Source organism: Ammospiza caudacuta, chromosome 3 (genome assembly GCF_027887145.1).
Source record: "Ammospiza caudacuta isolate bAmmCau1 chromosome 3, bAmmCau1.pri, whole genome shotgun sequence".
NCBI lineage: Eukaryota > Metazoa > Chordata > Aves > Passeriformes > Passerellidae > Ammospiza > Ammospiza caudacuta.
In genome coordinates, this window is record NC_080595.1 from 11,041,201 (window position 1) to 11,059,919 (window position 18,719).

General features: G+C 42.9%; 1 protein-coding gene across 8 annotated transcripts in view; it reads left to right on the plus strand.

The window, feature by feature from the left end:
• The first annotated feature begins 5,064 nt into the window (after nucleotides 1-5,064).
• The window catches only part of NRXN1 (neurexin 1), a 676,210-nt gene continuing 662,555 nt past the window's right edge, over nucleotides 5,065-18,719 (plus strand). For all 8 annotated transcript variants that reach the window (XM_058802359.1, XM_058802360.1, XM_058802364.1 and 5 more), the window contains exon 1: nucleotides 5,065-5,803. In XM_058802359.1, coding sequence (XP_058658342.1) covers nucleotides 5,065-5,803 — 739 coding nt within the window. The remainder of the gene's footprint in view (nucleotides 5,804-18,719) is intronic.

Below are 18,719 nucleotides of genomic sequence, written 5' to 3' on the forward strand. Positions count from 1 at the left end.
CCCTCCCCAGCCATCCGCCGGCAGCAGCGTGCGCTTCTCCCGCGCGGTCCCTCCATCCATCCGTGTCAGTGTGAGTGTCGGTGCCGGTGTCGGTGTCGGTGTCGGTGTCGGTGTCGGTGCCGGTGCCGGTGCCGGTGTCGGTGTCGGTGCCGGTGCCGGTGCCGGTCCGGGCGGGCCGGGCCGGGGCGGGGTCCGCAGCGCGCACGGTGCCGCCCCCGGCGGGCAGACGGGCTCGGCGGCGTCACGCGGCGGTGCCGCCCCCCGCTCCCGGCGGCCGCCCCCGCCCGCCGCTGCCGCCGCCGCCGCCGCCGCCGCGCACCCGCAGCAGCGCCCGCTCCGCTCGGCTCCGCTCGGTGGGCGAGCGGCACAGGCAGCCCCGGCAGCCGCGCCCGGCCCGGCCCGGCCCCGCGGCCCCCGCGCAGGTAAGGCGGCGCCGCCGAGGAGCAGCCCCGCTCCGCCGCGGAGGAGCCGGTGGTGGCGGTGGCGGAGAGAGAGAGAGAGAGGAGAGAGGCTGGTGGGTTTGCGTGCGGCGTTGTGGAGAGGTGGATGGCGAGGAGAGGAGATGGTGGAGCGGAGGTGTAAGTTAAAGGTTGGATGCGGTGATTTATTGCCCCTTGCCGAGGTGGGGGGGAGGAGGAGGGGAAGAAGGGGGTCTGCGAGACTTGAGCGATAAAATCAATCTGCTGCATGTTCTCCCTGGCGTGAGGTGCCGTGGTGAAACGCGAAGCCGGGGCAGCGGTGGGATATCGCAATATTTATTGTTGTTATTTATCGGCGGCGGGCTGAAAGAGGCGAGGGGCTTGTGCGGGAAGTGCATTGATAATTTGGGACATTTTCTATTGTGTGTCAGAAGAAAGAGGGCACTCGGCTTCTTCTATATGTGTTTGAAACTGTTTAGGTTCCTGCTGATGGTGTGCATTTTTGAAGGGGTAGAAATTATAAGCATATTGAAATAAAGACATCTGCAGACTGGAAGGGGAGGAAAATCGATCATTCCAGCTGCTTTGGAAAGAATTTGATTCTAGAAATTACGTAGAAATGAAAGGAAAAGATTAATGATGCTGTTAAGTCTGCTTTTGAATTAGAGCGCTTCTCCCTTTGGCTGCAGCAAGGTTGTTTTTCAGATCCTTTTATTTCATCCGGTAATTTGTGAACTCTGGTCTTCCCCGCACCCAGAGACAATGCACTGTATTTCATACAATAAGGATTCTGCCAAGGATTGTGCATGCCAACCGACCTGGCATTTATTAAGGATTTATTGACCTATGGGTGTCTCTCTCTCTCTCTTTTTCTAATTTGAAAAGGCTCAATCGGGGCACCTGTGACTAAATCATGATTTTTGAAGAATAAAAAATGGTTGTAAAGGGGTGGGGGAAGCACACGAATTCACTGGCGAGGCTCCGAATGCAATAGCTACATTTATATCGGTTTGTGCCTATTTCTCGCTACATATGTGCGTGTTCATGGATACATTGCTGGGAGGGATGCCTGGTGCTTAAGAGCCATTTCAGATAGATAGATAGATAGATATCAATAAATTGCCCTCTTCCGAGAATGAAAGTGTCCCTCTGCTTTGGAAATGACTAGACAAGACGGTGCTGTTTATTGGCAATGTGTGAATTACACCGGCAGTAATAAATAAGCAATTGTTTGCTGGGCTATTTTTTCCTTGGGTCTTTCTCCTTTCTTTTACGGTCTTTCCACATCTCTGTCTTTTTGTATTTCCTTTTTTTTTTTTTTTTTTTTTTTTTTTTTTTTTTTTTAATTTCCCTCTTTTTTTTTCCTTCTTTTTTCTTTCCCCCTCTCGCCGCTGCTGCTGCTGTGTGTGTGTGTGTGAGTGAGTGAGTGAGTGAGTGAGGGGGCAGGCAGGCGCTGCAGCCAGCGGCAGGCAGCGGGCAGGGATACAGGGATACAGGGATACAGGGATACAGGGATACAGGGATACAGGGATACAGGGATACAGGGATACAGGGATACAGGGATACAGGGATAGGGATGCTCTCGAGGTGGGATCCCCGCGCGGCTCTCTCCGCGGACACCTGTAGGGATCGCTCTGGCACGCACGGCGGCCGCGCACAGACGCTCGCACACACTGACACTCGCACCGCGTCCTTGCCTGCCTCTCCCCACCCCTGACAGACACCACGGGCTCCCGGCGCCCTCCCGCTCCCGCGCCCCTCGCACGGAGGCGCAAACCCTTCCCTTCCTTCCTTCGCCGCGCTCCTCCCGCAGCCGCGGCGCCCGCCCCGCGCACCTTGCGCTCCCCTCCCTCCCCGCCGCGCCTCCCGCATTCCCTCCCCACCGCCCCTTCCCCCGGGGCCAGCCCGGTAACCCCCGTGAACGCACACACACACGCACCCCATCTCCTGCAACCTCCCCTTTCCCCCACTCATCACCCCTCGCACACAGCCCCCTCCCTCCGTGTCGTTGTCCCCGCACGCCGTGTCTCACACCGCCAGCCATCACCCGGCTCCCCGCACCCCTACCCGCCCCAAACCCGCTCCATCACCGCCTCCTTCCCCTCCGCCGCAGCGGCCGCCCGCACATCCCCTGCCCGCCCCGGAGCGCGGCCCCCCGGGCTCCCCGCGGGCTCCCCTCGGAGCGCAGCCCCCGGCGGGGCCGCTCGGGTCCGCTCCGCTCCGCTCCGCTCCGCTCCGGTCGGGGCGGGCGCGGGCAGCGGCGCCGCCGCCCCGTCGGGCCGCGCAGGGCGGAGCTGTTCCGGGTGCTGAAGCGGGAGCGGCCGCTCGGCTCTGCCGTGCCGCAAGCCAGCGGCGCCCCAGCCCGCGGGCACCGCCGCGCCCGGGAGGGCCCTTTGGGGAGCGGGCATGCGGGGGCTCCCGGAAAATCCCTCGGCTGGATGGAGCGGCGTTGCCAGGGGTGGCTCCTGCCGAGGGGCAGCGAGGGCGTGGGGGGAACCTGGGGGTCTGCCTGATGCTGGTGGGCACGCCTGGTATCTGCCCGCAAAGTTTGGGGGGGTTTCTCCTCTTCTCCCTTTTGCTTCTCTTGCCCATCTCACGTGTGGCAAATAATAAAAATAATCGTGTTGACATTTAGAGGAACGAAATTAAATATAGAGAGAGTAGGAGGTGACTTAGCAGCTCTGAACGTGTCAGGTGCAGGCAGCTGAGGTGTGTGCCTGTTTTTAAAACATTTCTCCCTGGCAGGGTCATCTCTGCCCCCTCTCCCCACACACGCATGCACACACACACACACACACACACACCCCAGCCCAGAAGAGGGCTTGGCAGCAGCTCTGGCCATGCTATTGTGCCTGCCTAAGTGCTGCTGGCAAAGAAATGTAAGGGAGGGGAAGGGGAAGCGCTGAGTGAGGGAGGTGTTGGAGATCCTCTCCTCCATCAGGAGAGATCTGCTAATACACAGCTTCCAGAAAAGATACAGCAGCTCTGGGGCAGAAAAGCAGCCTCTCCGCTGAAACGTTTTGGATGTAGAGACCTCTTCAGAGGATAAGGGTGAACTGTGGCATATATATAATTTTGAAAACAGAGGAGCTGTTCTCTCCTTGTTCTCTTAAATAAGGGCAGCTGAGTAAATATACATAAAATACTGCAACCAATTTCAGAGGACTAACACCTGGGATTAGCTGATCTGCATTGTGAATAATGTCAACATCAGAGCTGGCTTGAATTGGATTTTCCCTGCCATAGCAGAAAATATCAGCCCCAGAGGAAACCAGGTAGCAGAAAAAAGAAAATGTTTTCAAAAACATTAAAAAAAATTCAAAAAGCTATCTAAGAAACTATTGCAATTCTTCCTCTCCCCAGGAAAAATAAACCAGTAGGTGTGCCATGCGTGGTGGAGCTTTTCAGTTCCTTCTGGGAGCTTTATTTTTTTGACCTGTATTAGAAACAACCAGAACTGGGCTTGGTAGCATCATCTGTATGACTAGGAGCTTGTAGCTTCACAGGTGATGGTGTTTTCAAAAATAAATTAAAATAAAATACATTGAAGAATAAACACCACCTTTTCTGTTTAATGTTGTTCTTGCAAGAATAAAATGCACTACTGAAATATTTGAAAGTTTTGGAAAGGTAAGTAGTTTACATTTAGATTATACTATAAAAATGTAATCTAGTATAAACATATATGTTGAGATTTGTGTTTAGCACTGCAACCTATTTCAATTTCTCAGTAACTCGAAAATTACAGCAGCATTTTCCTAATGCCCAACACCAGTCAAAATGAAAAACTAATCACAAACGTTCACTATTGATCAACTTTGTGATTCAACATGTTATTAGTTGTCATTTCTTATTATTCTGTTTCAATTCCTTGCAGATTAGAAACAAAAACAATAGAGGAAAATCACCCACCCCGCTGGATCTTAGCCTTGGCCTTTTTCAAGCAAAGAGAAGAGGAGCTGCCAGGCTTTGCATGTCAAGTGGCCACTCGGCTGTTTGACAGCTTCTGGGTTTCAACCCCGTTGGGATTGAGGCAGCTCAAGCAACCACGAGCGATGAGTCCTGTCGTCTGCTGACGCTGCTCCAGCACCATGGCAGACAGGCTGTGATATGACAAGAGGAGCCATCCTAGGGAGGCAGGGTTGGGATCCATAATTGGCTTCCTGGGAAACTACAGCTGGTGGATAGGATGTAAAAAGAGGCGCGCATGTGCCAGGATATTGCTACAGCCTTGCCGAGCTGGTGGATCCACTTGGAGGAGAGTTTTGCCACTGATCTTGGTTTTTTTTCTAGTTTGGTAATGTTGGCTTTGGGGAAAATTTCTGCTGACTCACCCACCCCTGGACACCTTTTGCAGAGCGTGGCCGGCCAGTGAAGAGATCCAACGGCGTCTTACCCCGACTGCGGGTCCCCTCCGGTGGCCCCTGGCACCATCTTGTGCCCAACCCCATCCCGTGGGGCAGCTGCGGCCCCCCGCCCCGGGGAGTCTCCCACAGTGACCCCCGCACCCGGGGCGGGGGTGAGCGTGCCCAAAGCTTCCAGCGCGGCCGGCGCCCGGCAAGATTTTACCCTGTCTGCCGCCGGGGCCCCGGTGCTGCCCCCCGCCAGCCCTGCCGCCCCGCTCAGCCGCCCCAGGCCGCGCAGGATGGGGGCGGTGCTGGTGCGGCGCGGGGGCTGCCTGCTGCTCTGGCTGGCCCTACTGCTGGGCTGCTGGGCCGAGCTGGGCAGCGGGCTGGAGTTCCCGGGTGCGGAGGGCCAGTGGACCCGCTTCCCCAAGTGGAACGCCTGCTGCGAGAGCGAAATGAGCTTCAACATGAAGACGCGCAGCTCCAGCGGGCTGGTGCTCTACTTCGACGACGAGGGTTTCTGTGACTTCCTGGAGCTCATCCTCACCCAGGGAGGGCGGCTACAGCTCAGCTTCTCCATCTTCTGCGCCGAGCCCGCCACCCTGCTCTCGGACACGGCGGTCAACGACAACCGCTGGCACGCCGTTGTCATCCGCCGCCACTTCAAGAACACGACGCTGATCATTGACCGAGCGGAGGCCAAGTGGGTGGAGGTGAAGTCCAAACGGCGGGACATGACTGTCTTCAGCGGGCTCTTCCTAGGAGGGCTCCCGCCGGAGCTGCGGTCGGCGACGCTAAAGCTGACGCTCTCCTCCGTCAAGGACCGGGAGCCCTTCAAGGGCTGGATAACAGACGTGCGGGTGAACTACACGCAGGCGTCGCCTCTGGAGAGCCAGGAGGTGCGGCTGGATGATGAGCAGAGCCGGCTGTGCGCCAGGGACGACGTCTGCCTCAACGGGGGCGTCTGCTCGGTGCTCAACGACCAGGCCGTCTGCGACTGCTCCCAAACGGGCTTCCGAGGGAAGGACTGCAGTGAAGGTAAGGGGCCATCTCAGCTCGCCCCATCGCCCCCCTCCCCATCGCTCCGTGGAGGGGATGGGTCGGAGGCCAGGCCTGCATGAAGTTTCATCTGTATGAGTGGATCTTCCTCCCTCCCCACCCTTCCCACCAAGTCCCCAGCTTCCCTCTTCCCCACCTTCTCCTCCATGTCTTCCATGTGTCTCTGTGGCCAACCATGGTGCCATCACTCTTCTGTTCTCTGCGAGGATGGATGAGAGGAGGAAGAGGGTGTTATCTGAGCATCTTCCCGTGATTTCGGGTTGTTCTGGGTAAAGGAGAGATGGGTGCTGGGTACCAGGTGTCACCCAGATGGCAGGGGGTGGCTGGAACCACGCTCGGTGGGAGCTGAGGGAGGGGACGTGCATGCCTATCACAAGCAGCTGGTGGTAATTAATTTGGGGAGCAGGGAAATTGATGCTGGGAATAATTTAACTGGATTAAGTGCAAAGGTGACCTGGGCTTGGTTTTGTAGGGTAGAGGAGACCCAGAGTCCACTTTGTATTTGCCTCTGCTATGTCATTGAAATAAAATCAGTGATTTATTTGTGAATTCCTTAAATTGTGGCTGGGGAGGAAGGGGATTAAACAGAGGATTATGTTTTTGCATGAATGCGAAGGATACTGCTTTGCAACATATTTAGCAATTCACCATGCCAGTTAGACAGGGAGAACACAAAAGGGCAAGGGGGAAGAACCTACTCCAAGACCACAAAATGACTGAGTAGTTTTACCAAGGAAGAGGGAACCTAGAAAAACAGCAGTTTCCTTAATCTCATCTACAAATAAATCACTGGGTAAAATATGATTCATATGCAGTGCCCATTGTTTTTGGCAAATGGAAAGAATGTGAACGTTTTCTTTGCAGATGCATGCAGGACTCTTGTTTTTATTATTTTGTTAGTAAATGTACCATTGCTTGCACCTCCTTAGGCATAGAAATTATGTATGTTGTGTACCTAGAGCAGGACGTGAAGGTGTATAAATGAAATAAGAGCAAATGTATCAAGGGAAAATATGATTATCATGTCAAAATTGGAGAGCAGAGACCTAAGTTTAAAATGTAAAAGGTAAATATGAATAAGATATTATCAAGGCCAAATTAAGATCTTCACGGAGTGGCTGCATGACATTTATGGCTGAATAATTTGCCTTTAGCATTTCTATCAGATTTCACTCATTATAAGAAAGAAAACATCATTTGTGACTGTGCTTTATTATGTAACATCTTCTGTCCTTAGTGTCAATACTCAAAATGCTACAGTCATTCTGCATCCTGTTTACTTTTATCAGCTGTTTATCTCTCATCTGCCATTCGTGAAAAATTCAAACCAAACTAACACTTTAAATAATTTTTATAGGAGCAAATAATAGTTTCAGAAAATTAGTCATTTCTACTTTCAATTGCACCCATTCCTGGAAACTGTAAAATGAAATATCTTTTATATTAGGTAAACCCTCTCAATTGATTTAGTATTTGGGTGTCAATTTTTAATATATGATACTATACTACATAATATATAGGTGCATGTACAATATGTCTTAATGTCTTAGCATCTCTGAGTTAGGCCCTGTTATAAAGAAAAAGAAAATTATGAGGTGTAACAGCTTTGTTAAAACAATAATGGTAATTTAAATACTATTAATGCTATTTTACAATTATATACCCTTTACACTAAAACATAGTTTGCTTATTTATTTGAAGTTATTTTGCATATATAATACTTATGTGAAAGAGTTCACATGGTTGCATGTAGTATCAGTCAGATAAATTATTGCCTTTACATAATAATAGGTTCAGTGACTATTTTTAAGGAACATTTTTACGTTTAGATAAAATTTTAGAGAAATACATGTCCATATTTATATTTAGTGAAAATGGTATAGGATTTTTAAGATAATATTCAAAATAACATTTAGAATCCCCTTGAAATTAAGATGAAATGCTGACTTCTTGAAAGTGCTAGTGGTTTACAGTAGACGTCGGTGTCATCAAGATTCTCCTCACATGTCCCTTGACTACTAAGAAGCTTTATAAAATAAAAGCAAAGCTTATAATTTTAGCAGAAAGTATTCAGATTGTTATTTCATTTGAAACAGGAGGCAACATTTGCCCTGACAGCAACATAAATGGAACCACATTGCAGTTTATACCTGTTAATTGAGAAAAGGTAGCAATTGACACTTCCATCAGTCAAGTTTTGATGAAGGGATTCGAAATTACTCATATGTGCCAGCAAAGATATTGAACTGCTATAAATTATTTAATATTCTAAGAAACAGAACAGGCAGAAGGACAAGTAAAGCCTTTGCATCTGCCAAGAAAGAAACTTTGGCTTCTGTCCTTTAGTTTTTTGTAGCCAACATAGACATTAAGCTGTTGAACTTTGATCTTTTGTTCCCAGAATGTGTAAATTTCCCACAAGCCTTGGAAAGACATTGCCATTGCTAGAGGATCATCTCAGGCTGCAATTATCTGAAGGGGTCTTTTGAGTTTTTTTTGTTTAAAATGGTTTTAGATACGAAGACCACCCACTTTCCATTTTTATCTAAAATTTTATCCACATTTCCTAGTCGATACCTTCTCTTTAACGGTGAAAGATGGTGATTAAATTCTATTTTCCTTGGATTTTTTTTAATATATATAATTATATTTTTTTTGCCTCGGATTTGTTGTTTTTCTATATGTCTGCAGTTTAGTAAAACATAGAGTTCCTTGGTGTAATGAGGATTGTAGGAATTAATACCAATAATAACAAAGAAAATTTTTTCAAAATTTTCTACCCTGACTTGCACGTTTAGGAATTAAAAAGTAATAGATTTAGAGTCAACGTTTCAAGTCTTAAGATGCCATTTTAAATACAAGTTCAGTTATTTTCAGGAGAAAATCTGGTGGTTTTTTTTCCCAGATTTTCATCTTTGAAAAGCTTATTATTGATCCCTGAAGTAATATTTTTTCTTGTAAGAATGAAGTTCAACCAAGTTTTGGGTTTGATTTTTTTGTTCTTTTGGGGTTTTTTTTTTGCTTCTCTTTTATTTTTTAACAAAAATTAGTAATTTAAATTATTTCCAGTAATATAATAATATAAATTATAGTAATATAAATTATTTCCAGTAGGCTTAACTGGTTTTATACCTGTCTAAATCAGGAGTAGCTTCATTTATGTTTTATGAACTACACCACTGGGAGACCAGTGCAAGCTAGGAAGGAACCGTTCAGTCATTCCTTTTGCTCCAGTAGGATCTAAGTTCTCTTCCATGGAAACATTGGCATAAATCAGAGAAAAAGGACTGAAATTTTGTTTAAGTGTCAAGAATGTGCAATCCATAGCAAGAAAAAATATGATCTCTAGCAGTTCTCTGGTTGATAAACTTATGAATAAAAACAGTACAAGAGCCTTCTAAAAGATAAAATCTCTGCTTTGTGCTGAAAAAGGCAAGTGTATATTAGTCCACATAATAATAGTGATTCAGTAGAAGGAAAAAATACACAAAATTATAACGAGTTTTATTAAGAATAAGAGTAGCATTGAAATAGACCCTGACTGCCATATCAGTTTTCTGTTAAGTTTTTGACATACAATTCAACCTTCTATTAGGTGAAAGTTACAATATTTCCTGAAATTACTCAAATTGTTATGGCTTGATCCTATGATAGGTAGAGATTTTTATTAAAAATATATACTTCAAAGTCAGATTTCTAGTTCATTAAGTCAAGTTCCTAGAAGGTAAGGAGAATACATTCTTCAAATCAGTGAACCTCCAAATTGTAATTTTTCTCCGTAGGTTAAAATGTCAAAATAAAAAAACCCTCCCTATTTTGCCTATTAAATGACTAAAATAGTGGCCCTCTGACTTTAAACAAAAAAAAAAAAAGTATCATTTTTCTTTCATCTTCATTTATATAAAAATAGTCTTGTCCAGTATCCTGTCTGAGAAAGAAAGCAGGCATTTCTAAAAGAGGTAGTAAAATACACAGGGTGCATTGAGTTGGGGAAAGTTTCTCACTGATGCTAACTTCTTGTCACTCCATGCTTTTCTGCTTTTCTGTATCTGTAGTGGCTTGAAAAAGTTGCAGACAGGATCCTTTATCTTTTTAAAATACAGCTTCATTACTTACCTCAATATTAGCATCTATTCAGGCAATTGCTCTGTGAGTTCAAACTGTTCCTGTCTATAATATGTATTTTAGCTGTTCCACTGGGTTTCTGGATTGTGAGAAAAATGAGGGCTGCTCAGGCAGCTGTTCTCTGTAAGAGATACTCTTCCTTGTCAGATATTCAGAAGTTGATGCCAGCTATGTTTTGAACTGTGAAAGTGATTTTTCAGGAAGTCAGTTCCAGATGTCTCAGCCTAGCCAGCACTTAGATTTGTTTGTTTGGGTTCTGAATACACTGCATCAGTCTTACTTGTATTTACTTTTGCATGTTTTCTTTTTTAAAAGCCATCCAATATTTATATCTCTTTAATTTTTTTGATATTTTAATCCATTTTGTTCTCTTTATGCCTTGAATGAAACATTTGAACTTCTTTTGGCATTAATTATTTATTGCAAGTTGTGTGTATGAGAGAGATGTTGTTGAACTCATTGTCAATAGTCACTCTTAACAGAGTAGTCACCATGGCCTTTTTTCCTCTTGAATCCTAGCTAAATCTACTTTGGACTATTAAATACTGTGAACAAAACTTGCTATTTTGATTTACACTTAAGAACCTTTATCTATATGATCTGTATTTCTTCTTCATGCTGATTTTCTTGTCAGTGTCAGTGGCCTCTGGGGTGATGTTGGATTAGAAGGAGGGCTAAGAATGCACCAGAGATTGCACTGAGGTTCTGTATATGTACAAATCACACAAATAATTTAACATTTATTATTTCACTTTATTTAATATTTTGAAATGGTGACTTTTTCGTCAGAGTAAAATCTTGAGAGCAGATAGTCAAGTTATCAGAAAGTCATTCAGAACTGTTACATCTGTTACATTCACATTTAGTCATATAAAAACCCAATCCTTATGTCAGTTTAAAGGGCAGTTTTTCATCATTTTCCTAATGAAATTTGATAGAGTATTTTGTTTGCCAGGATTCAGTATGATAGGATATTGATTTCAATATCTGCCTCATGTAAAATCACAGGAATTAAAATACTGTTACACTGGTAATTAGGAGTTGGCAGTCTGTTTTATATTATCTTCTGAGGAGGTTTCTTGTTGAGTATTACTAATCCTTTCAAAATGATGATATTGAAATGTTTATAGCCTAGATCTTGGTACTCCAGGTAAATAATATTTTAAATAGTGAGGTTTTTGTTTCCCTTTGGACCTAGTTGAGGTGTTGGGTCCTTGTTAAATTTAAATCTATATTGTGAATTATAGACACCTAATAGCCTAGAATCTAGCACCATAGGACCTTGTGTCAGATTAGTCGTATTCATTCAGAATTTCAAAATAATATATGTTAAAATTTTCTATATTTTAATGTAATTGCACTTCAGGGCTTGCAGGCATTTTCGGCCAAATGTATTTGATCTTTTGTCTCAGCTGAAGGTTGGCTCTCTGGGAATCTTTTAACAACAGATGCTAGCCATGGATTTGTAGGATTTTACCCCTTCATCATTACTGACCTGATGGACAGGAATGGGGAAAAGGCTGACAATTAAAAATGAATTTCTGGTAGAAATAGTTTTATGTAGAGGCTAACATTAACATATGAAGCTTGGAGGGTTGATGCATCCTTTAATAAACATATAAAAATTGGTTGGTAACTTAAAAGAGAAAGCTTCACCCACCTGTCTTGGTGAATTTAATATAATGTTTTACCTACCAGAAAGCTTGGTGCTCCTTGTAGAAAACATGAAACCAATACCAGTTTCTGGAAAAATGCTCTGTCCAGTTTGTTGTGTTGTAGTTGAAACTTGTGTACTTTCATAAACACATGATTTTCCAGAAGAGTGAAGGGCATTCTGAGGTGTTCAATACCTTTGTGAATCTGAGGACTAAATTGTAGAGACCAAATACACTTATTTCAATGGTTAGTGTGTAACTGACATACCTTTAATTGTGTTATGTATAGAATTGACTAACAAAGTCAGTACTTTGCTGCCTTTATTTAGTTCTGTGCTGAGCTGGGATCATAATTTAATCTTTTACAAAGGATATGCACTTTCTTGAATGGCAGTTTCTCATTCTGTGGTGATGATATCTGAGTGCATCTCAAGCACTTCACCAGCCTGGATTGTACTGTTGTGTATGCAGAACTCAATTTTTCAGCTCAGGTGCTCTTCTGCTAAGCTAAAAAGTTGTATGTGGTGAGTTCATGCAAATGTGTAGCCATTCTGGATCTTGGAGCAGAATCAGTAGGATCAATAAGTGCTTCAATGAACAAAATATCTGCAGTAATTAATGAAGCAATGAAGTAGGAAAACCCACATGGGTTTGATAGGACATTGCTTTCTCAGTGACCCTGCACAGTTCACATCACTTTTTCAGTTTGCCTTCTGTAAAGTGAAGCTCCTCCATACGGGAGCTTTTGGTAGGATCTTTTTTCCTGGTCATCAGATACTTGAAAGATCAGAATTTCTATTAGGGATGTAGGAGAGGAAGTCAAGACCTGAAGCTCCCTTTACTATTGTGTGATCACTTAAGTCTACAGAACTGATAATTGTTAGCTGGCTTTGAAATTGCAGGCCTTCCTGCTGCCTATCCATAGCTGAGTGTTCAGAATAGTGTGGTTTTTCTTGCTTTTTTGTCTGTCACTGTCTGCCATTGTTCTGACTAGACACTGGAAATGATGTAGCTTGTCACCTGCCAGCCACTTCTCCTCTGACAATTCAGCTCTTTTGATGGTCACAAAAAGTTCTTTATAACACCTGCATAAAAGTCTTCCTTATTACTATAAAAGATTCCTTATTACTGTAGAAGGATCTAGGATTTAATGTCTGAGCAGAGTGAAGAACTCTTGCTCCTAGTCAAAAATCACATAATTTTTTTAGTTTCATTCTCTTCCATTTTCAATGAAAAATCTGAGGGTGAATGTAGGAACACACTTTATGGTAATTGGGAGTGGGGCTGTGGCTGAGCCTCATCCCTAATAGGCTACAGCTGTGAGAAGCAGGTGACAAGCATTAAAAGCAACGAGACAAGGAGTGCTGAGGTGCACTGACCAATCACCAAAGGGAGCAGAGGGCCCACAGGTGCAGTGCATTAACAGGGAGGGGTATAAAAGGTTGGGACAAAGAGCAAGAAGGGTGGATGCCTGCAGCCTGCTGAAGGGCTATGATGTTTTTCCTATATGGGCAGACACCTGAAGCCTTCTGGTGAGGTAAGGTGTTGCTCTGTATGGGGAAATGCTTAAAACCTTCTGAAATTGCTTGGTGGTGCTCTGTGTGTCGTGGCTGGCTCAACTGCAGCATGTGCTGGGACAGGTGAAAGTGAGAGGTGGCCTCAGTTATGCCTTCCTTGAGATTGTCAAGAAATGAGACTGAGGTAGCTGACGGCTGCAGACAAGGATTCTGTGATGAGATTTTAGATTACTTTAATGCTGTGGGGTGTATTAGGAGCCTACAATTACTTAGTTATGTTCTAATAAGCAGCACATTTGGCACCTTTTAGATATCTGAAGGTATGTGTTCTGTTTTCATTTTCCACTGGAGTCAATTTGAAGTCCCATTGACTCAAGTTTGGAATTAGGGCAAACTTAATAACCTGCTGATTCTGAACTTATTATTCAAGTAGGAATATGAAAACAGAGAGAACTAGGGCAAATTAAATAACCTGCTGATTCTGCCTGTAGTATTCATCTGGGAATGTCTATAGAGAAAATACTTTTCATGAATTCTTATATTTATTGCCACGATCATCTTCACTATAATTATTCATTAATTTAATATGTGCCTTATGAACCATGCTGGAAGAGTGAAGTTATATGACTAATTTTGTCTTAAATGTAAGACTCTTTGTGATTTGAGAGAAAACCTGATTTCCCAAACAAACGGATGGTGCAGAATCACATTTGCAGTTGCTGCCACTACAAACTGTGAAACAGTGGATTTTGCCTATGGAAGTGTAACACCCCAAAAATGTTACACAGGTGTGTAAGTCACAGGTTGTTTTTAGACTGTGGCACATTGCACAGGGTCTTGAAATGAGAACATTTGACTTTTTGGTTTTGTCTAGAGAAAGGGCTTTGCATTGCTTAAAGGCGGGGAAACTTGATTGATTCTTCCCATAGTGCTGTCTTTTTATAATTAAGTGAATGTGCACAGCCATTAAGGAGGTCACTGGCATTACCCTATGCACCTGAAATGTGTATCACAGTTCCAAAATCTCTGAATTACAATTTAATTTCCAGTGCAGAATGACCTTCTTGTTCATCTTCTTTCTCTTTCGTGCTTTTTAGCTTTAACAAAAAGCATTTTAAAATGGCATTTTTCTCAAAGGAGGTATTTCCACTAAGAAAAGGTTCTTTGAGAAAGATTGCATGTATGTAATATAAACTATATGTATATCTTTCATTTGAATGTGTATAGAAAATGACAGAATTAGTGACTAGACATGGAGTGAAGATCTGTATCTCAGTACTGTTGTTTTCTTTATTATCCTGATTCCCCTTTGTTTCTAAAGGTGACAACAGGAATCTTCACACACCTATCAGCGTTTGTACAATGTATGTATAGAGCACAGCCTCAATGAATAGCTTTAGAATGAATTATGGTCTTGTGATGTTAAGGTGATCTTAGTTGTTAAAAAAAATGGGAGAATGGGGCTCTAATGGCAGGAAAAAAGTGCTCTTCAGCCTTAAAGATGTTATCTTCCCTGATTCTGAATCATGCAAGTGTGATAAAAGTGGTATAAAAAACCTTGGATTCCACTGGCTGTTGCGCAGCGACAGGCTTACGTTTTACATTTCAAAAGTTATTTGTGCATTTTGCGTTTGTAAAACCAGACTCTTGGGCTGGAAGGTCCAGGGACAGGAGTCAGAGAGGCAGGTGAGACCCAGCAGCTCCTTCCCAGACTGCGCACGCTGCTGTGTTTAACCACAGTGATTTTCAGGTGATCCTCAGTGATCTCAGTCTGCTGGGGTGGACTGGTGCTTCCCTTAGGAAAGCAGTGGAATTCCTACAGGAGGTTTCCAGGAATGTTGGTCCTGACAGAGAGGTTACTGGTGTTGTGCATTTTGAATTTGAATTTTTTACTTATCAGAGCAGAGACAGGTGAAAATGGAGTTCAGAAACCCGTAGATGTAAGTGACTTAATTCTTAAGACTATTGTGGGGTGATATAGGAAAGATTTGTAAACAGATTTTTTCAAGAACAGATCAGTGCCTTTCTTCCACATACTTCTCAGATGAATGTTGCTCAACTTCTCAGGAGCTGATACTCTGTGATTTTTTTTTTTCCCCTGTGATACTGCAGAAAAATAATTTCTGTAACATGACATTGCAAAGAACCTGGAAGGGTTTTTTAATAATCTGTACTTTTTCAGAGATAAATAATGGACTGTCATTCAACATTAACAAAAGATTTGTCTGGTTTAGTTGAATGTTTACTGAAGAATTCTGAATATAGATCTCACATTCTTATATAAAACATTCCTGACTTAAGTATTATGAGAAAAACATGAGAATTTTCCTGGCAGTTCACCAGAAGAAAAGATATTCAAATCACATTTTCTTTGTTGGCCTGAATCTCCACTACTTTTCTGTGAGCACTGTATCTGATGTGGTAGTTTCCTGGAATTTCATTGGGGGCTTTTTGTCACTGTTCTCAGTCCAAAATACTTGAAGGAGCAGCTAGGATTAGTTAGCCTTGAATTTCTTTTTTTTTTTTTTTTTCTCTGTAGCAATTAAACTACTGAGTCCTGTATTACAGGAAGTTGTGCAGTAATAATAAGCAGTACAGCACAGGTTTTGGGGTTTTTTTCTCACATTACAAATTTTGAATTTATAAATGTAACAAAGAATGTGTCAGGTTTGAAGTTCTGAGAGAAATATTTTTGCACTGTTTCCTATTCAAGTTTTTATAACAAAGAAAAATCCTGTGACAGAAAGAAGTTCGAGTGATAAAAGTTTTGACCTGGTATTTTTACAAATCCACTGACAACTGCAATTCATGTTGGCATCCAGAGGTTCTACCTATTGTTTTAGCACTGGCTGGATCTCATTCTGCCTATTTAAATATCATTTGGATCTTTAAATACGTAAAGTCTTTCTTGCACATTACAAATACCTACACCATCCAAGTTTGCTGTTCAGGCACATCTTACCCATTGTGATACTGTGAGTCATCTTGGTGGATTTTGTAAATCTTAAGCCATGAAAGCATCCACAGTGAATCAAAGAGAAAAAAAATCCTTCCATTTTCTACCCTGTGTAAAAAAAAAAAATACAAACAGGAACATTCATTCAGCTCTAAGTTAATGGCACCATGGGAATTCAGAAGCAAATTCAGTGACTGGTGGCTTTCATTTATTTTTTTTCTTGTGTTTAAGCATGGAATTTCTCTTAATTTTATTCACACTTGCATTACAAAATAACAAAAAGCAGTCAGTGATGCTGTATCTATTGTGATAGAAGTACCTCAAATTCAAGAGCATTCCTCTAAGAGCTTAGAAATATTTAGTTATTTTGATTTTTGCACTATAATTTGGGCTCATTGCTGCTTTGATAGCCTAAGTATATAAAGTGAGATGGGTACAGGTTTTGATGTTACTCAGCTTTGCTCTTCCATAGCTTCCTTATCAGAAATGTGAAAAACAGTACACAAATATGTCTTGGAAACTTGTCCTTGCCCAGTCTGAGCTCTCAGTGACTTTACACTAAGCTTTCAGTCATTAAAGAATGCAGAAAGAGATACTCAGGTTGATTAACCAAAGGACTTGGAAGAGAAAAACGTTCTTAGAAACCATATATATTTTTCTGTACAAAATTTCTAAAATATTTTGCTTTTGTAGATTTTTTACATTCAGTAGTAGCTCTGCCAATTGATGTAATAAAATAACTTATTGCAATACTCCTTTCTTGTATGTGTAGATGAGGATTGATGTCTTTTGGAGCTGATATGTTAAGCCACTGTAAAATAAGGGTTAAGTCAGAATCAGGCCCTCTGATTAGGGAAAAAAAAAACCAACTTTAAGCTGTATTAATATTAAAACACCCTGAAATGTCAAGAAATAAACAGGCTTCATCTTGCCCACTACTATATAATGCTACTTTGCAGTCTTTATAGAAATCCCCTTTTCCATTCGTTTGTATAGAAAGATCTTGTCAGCACAAAAGTGACTGGTGGGAAGCTTTGCCTGCTTGTCTCTTAGTCCTGTGGGTTGCAAAACTACTTTTTCCATTCTTCAGTTTCTCTCTTTTGTAGGGTCATGGTAAGAATGTGCAATGCTATTTTCCCTTACAAAATTATGAATTAATGGCTAAAAAAGGTTAATATTTTAACCCCACTCTGACCCCCATTGATCAGATTACCTATTCTGTATTAGAATGCTTGCCCTCTGAAAATAGACTGTCAAGTATTTTTGTCATCTATGCGTTTGAATCAATCTTTGCACTCCTTTGGTTATTCTTAGATAGACATTAAGAGCACAGGCTTTTAAATCCCAGCTCAGTATGGGCAGTTTGCATCTTCTCCAACCAGCCTGAGTCCTCAGTGTCAATATAACAGCCATGAATGTACTGCACTCAAAACTTATGCTCAGGGAATTGTAAAAAATAAAGCACTATGGCACTTAAAAGCTATGAACTGTCAGGACAAAATATGCTGTGCACTTTTAATTTCATCTGTTTCTGGATATCCATTATGAAGTAGGTTTTAATTACATGACCATATATTACTTTATCATTGAGCTTTCTGCCTCCTTCAGTGCATAGCCTGGATAATAAGTTCTTCAATATTTGGTTTTCTATTTGCTGTTCAGTTTGTAGCCCTGAGCCTTATTCATTGTCCATAATAAAATCTCTGAAGAGGAATCAGTAATATTTCCCAGGCTTTTCTAAGGTTTTCATAGACACAACACCTGAGCTGCTGTGCAAATATTGAAAATTGCACAATGCCTATGTGAGATGCTCTCATTCACAGTGAGAACTGAGGCAAGAGACACTGCAGGTGACAACATTCCCTGAGTGCCCATCTGAAGTTTTTTCTGAGTGCTTCACAGATAACACCACGCGCTCCAAGCCTCCACTGGCACTTCAAAGCACAGCTGGCTCTGTGTTCTGGGATTTCCATCACAGTGCTCTCTCCAAACAAATATTCAGAGCATCATTAGGAATGACCACCCGGAAAATGCCTGTCTTGAAAAACCTGAGCAAAATCGTGTTGGGTTTTTAGGTGTTGCAGGGTGAAGAGAGAGGCAAGAATCTTGACCTCATGTTCAGAAGGCTTGGTTTATTATTTTATGATATATTACATTATTACTATGCTAATAGGAATAGAGAGAAAAGTTCTCAGAAGCTTGCTAAGCTAAGAATAGAAAAAAAGAATGAATAAACAAAGGAGCTCTCTCTGATTCTGTCCCAGAGAGAGCTTGGTCCTTGATTGGCCATTAATTGTACACATCCAACATGAGCCAATCACAGATGCACCTGTTGCATCCCACAGCAGCAGATAATCAATGTTTACATTCTTTTTCTGGGGCCTCAGGTTCCCAGAAGGAAAAATCCTGAGGAAAGGATTTTTATGAAAAGATGCTGGTGACATTTAGGAGAGAAGGGAATAGAGTATATTTCTTCATTCAGCTCTCCTTGCTCTGAGGTACACCCCACTTGTTTTCAGCGAGGGCAGATGCTCTGCTCACTGGCACAGCAGCTTTCTGTGCTACTCAGTCATTACTTCTGGCTAAGAATAGTCCTCTGTGTGCAGATCAAGTGAGGGAAGCTCTGGAGAGAATTGCATTAA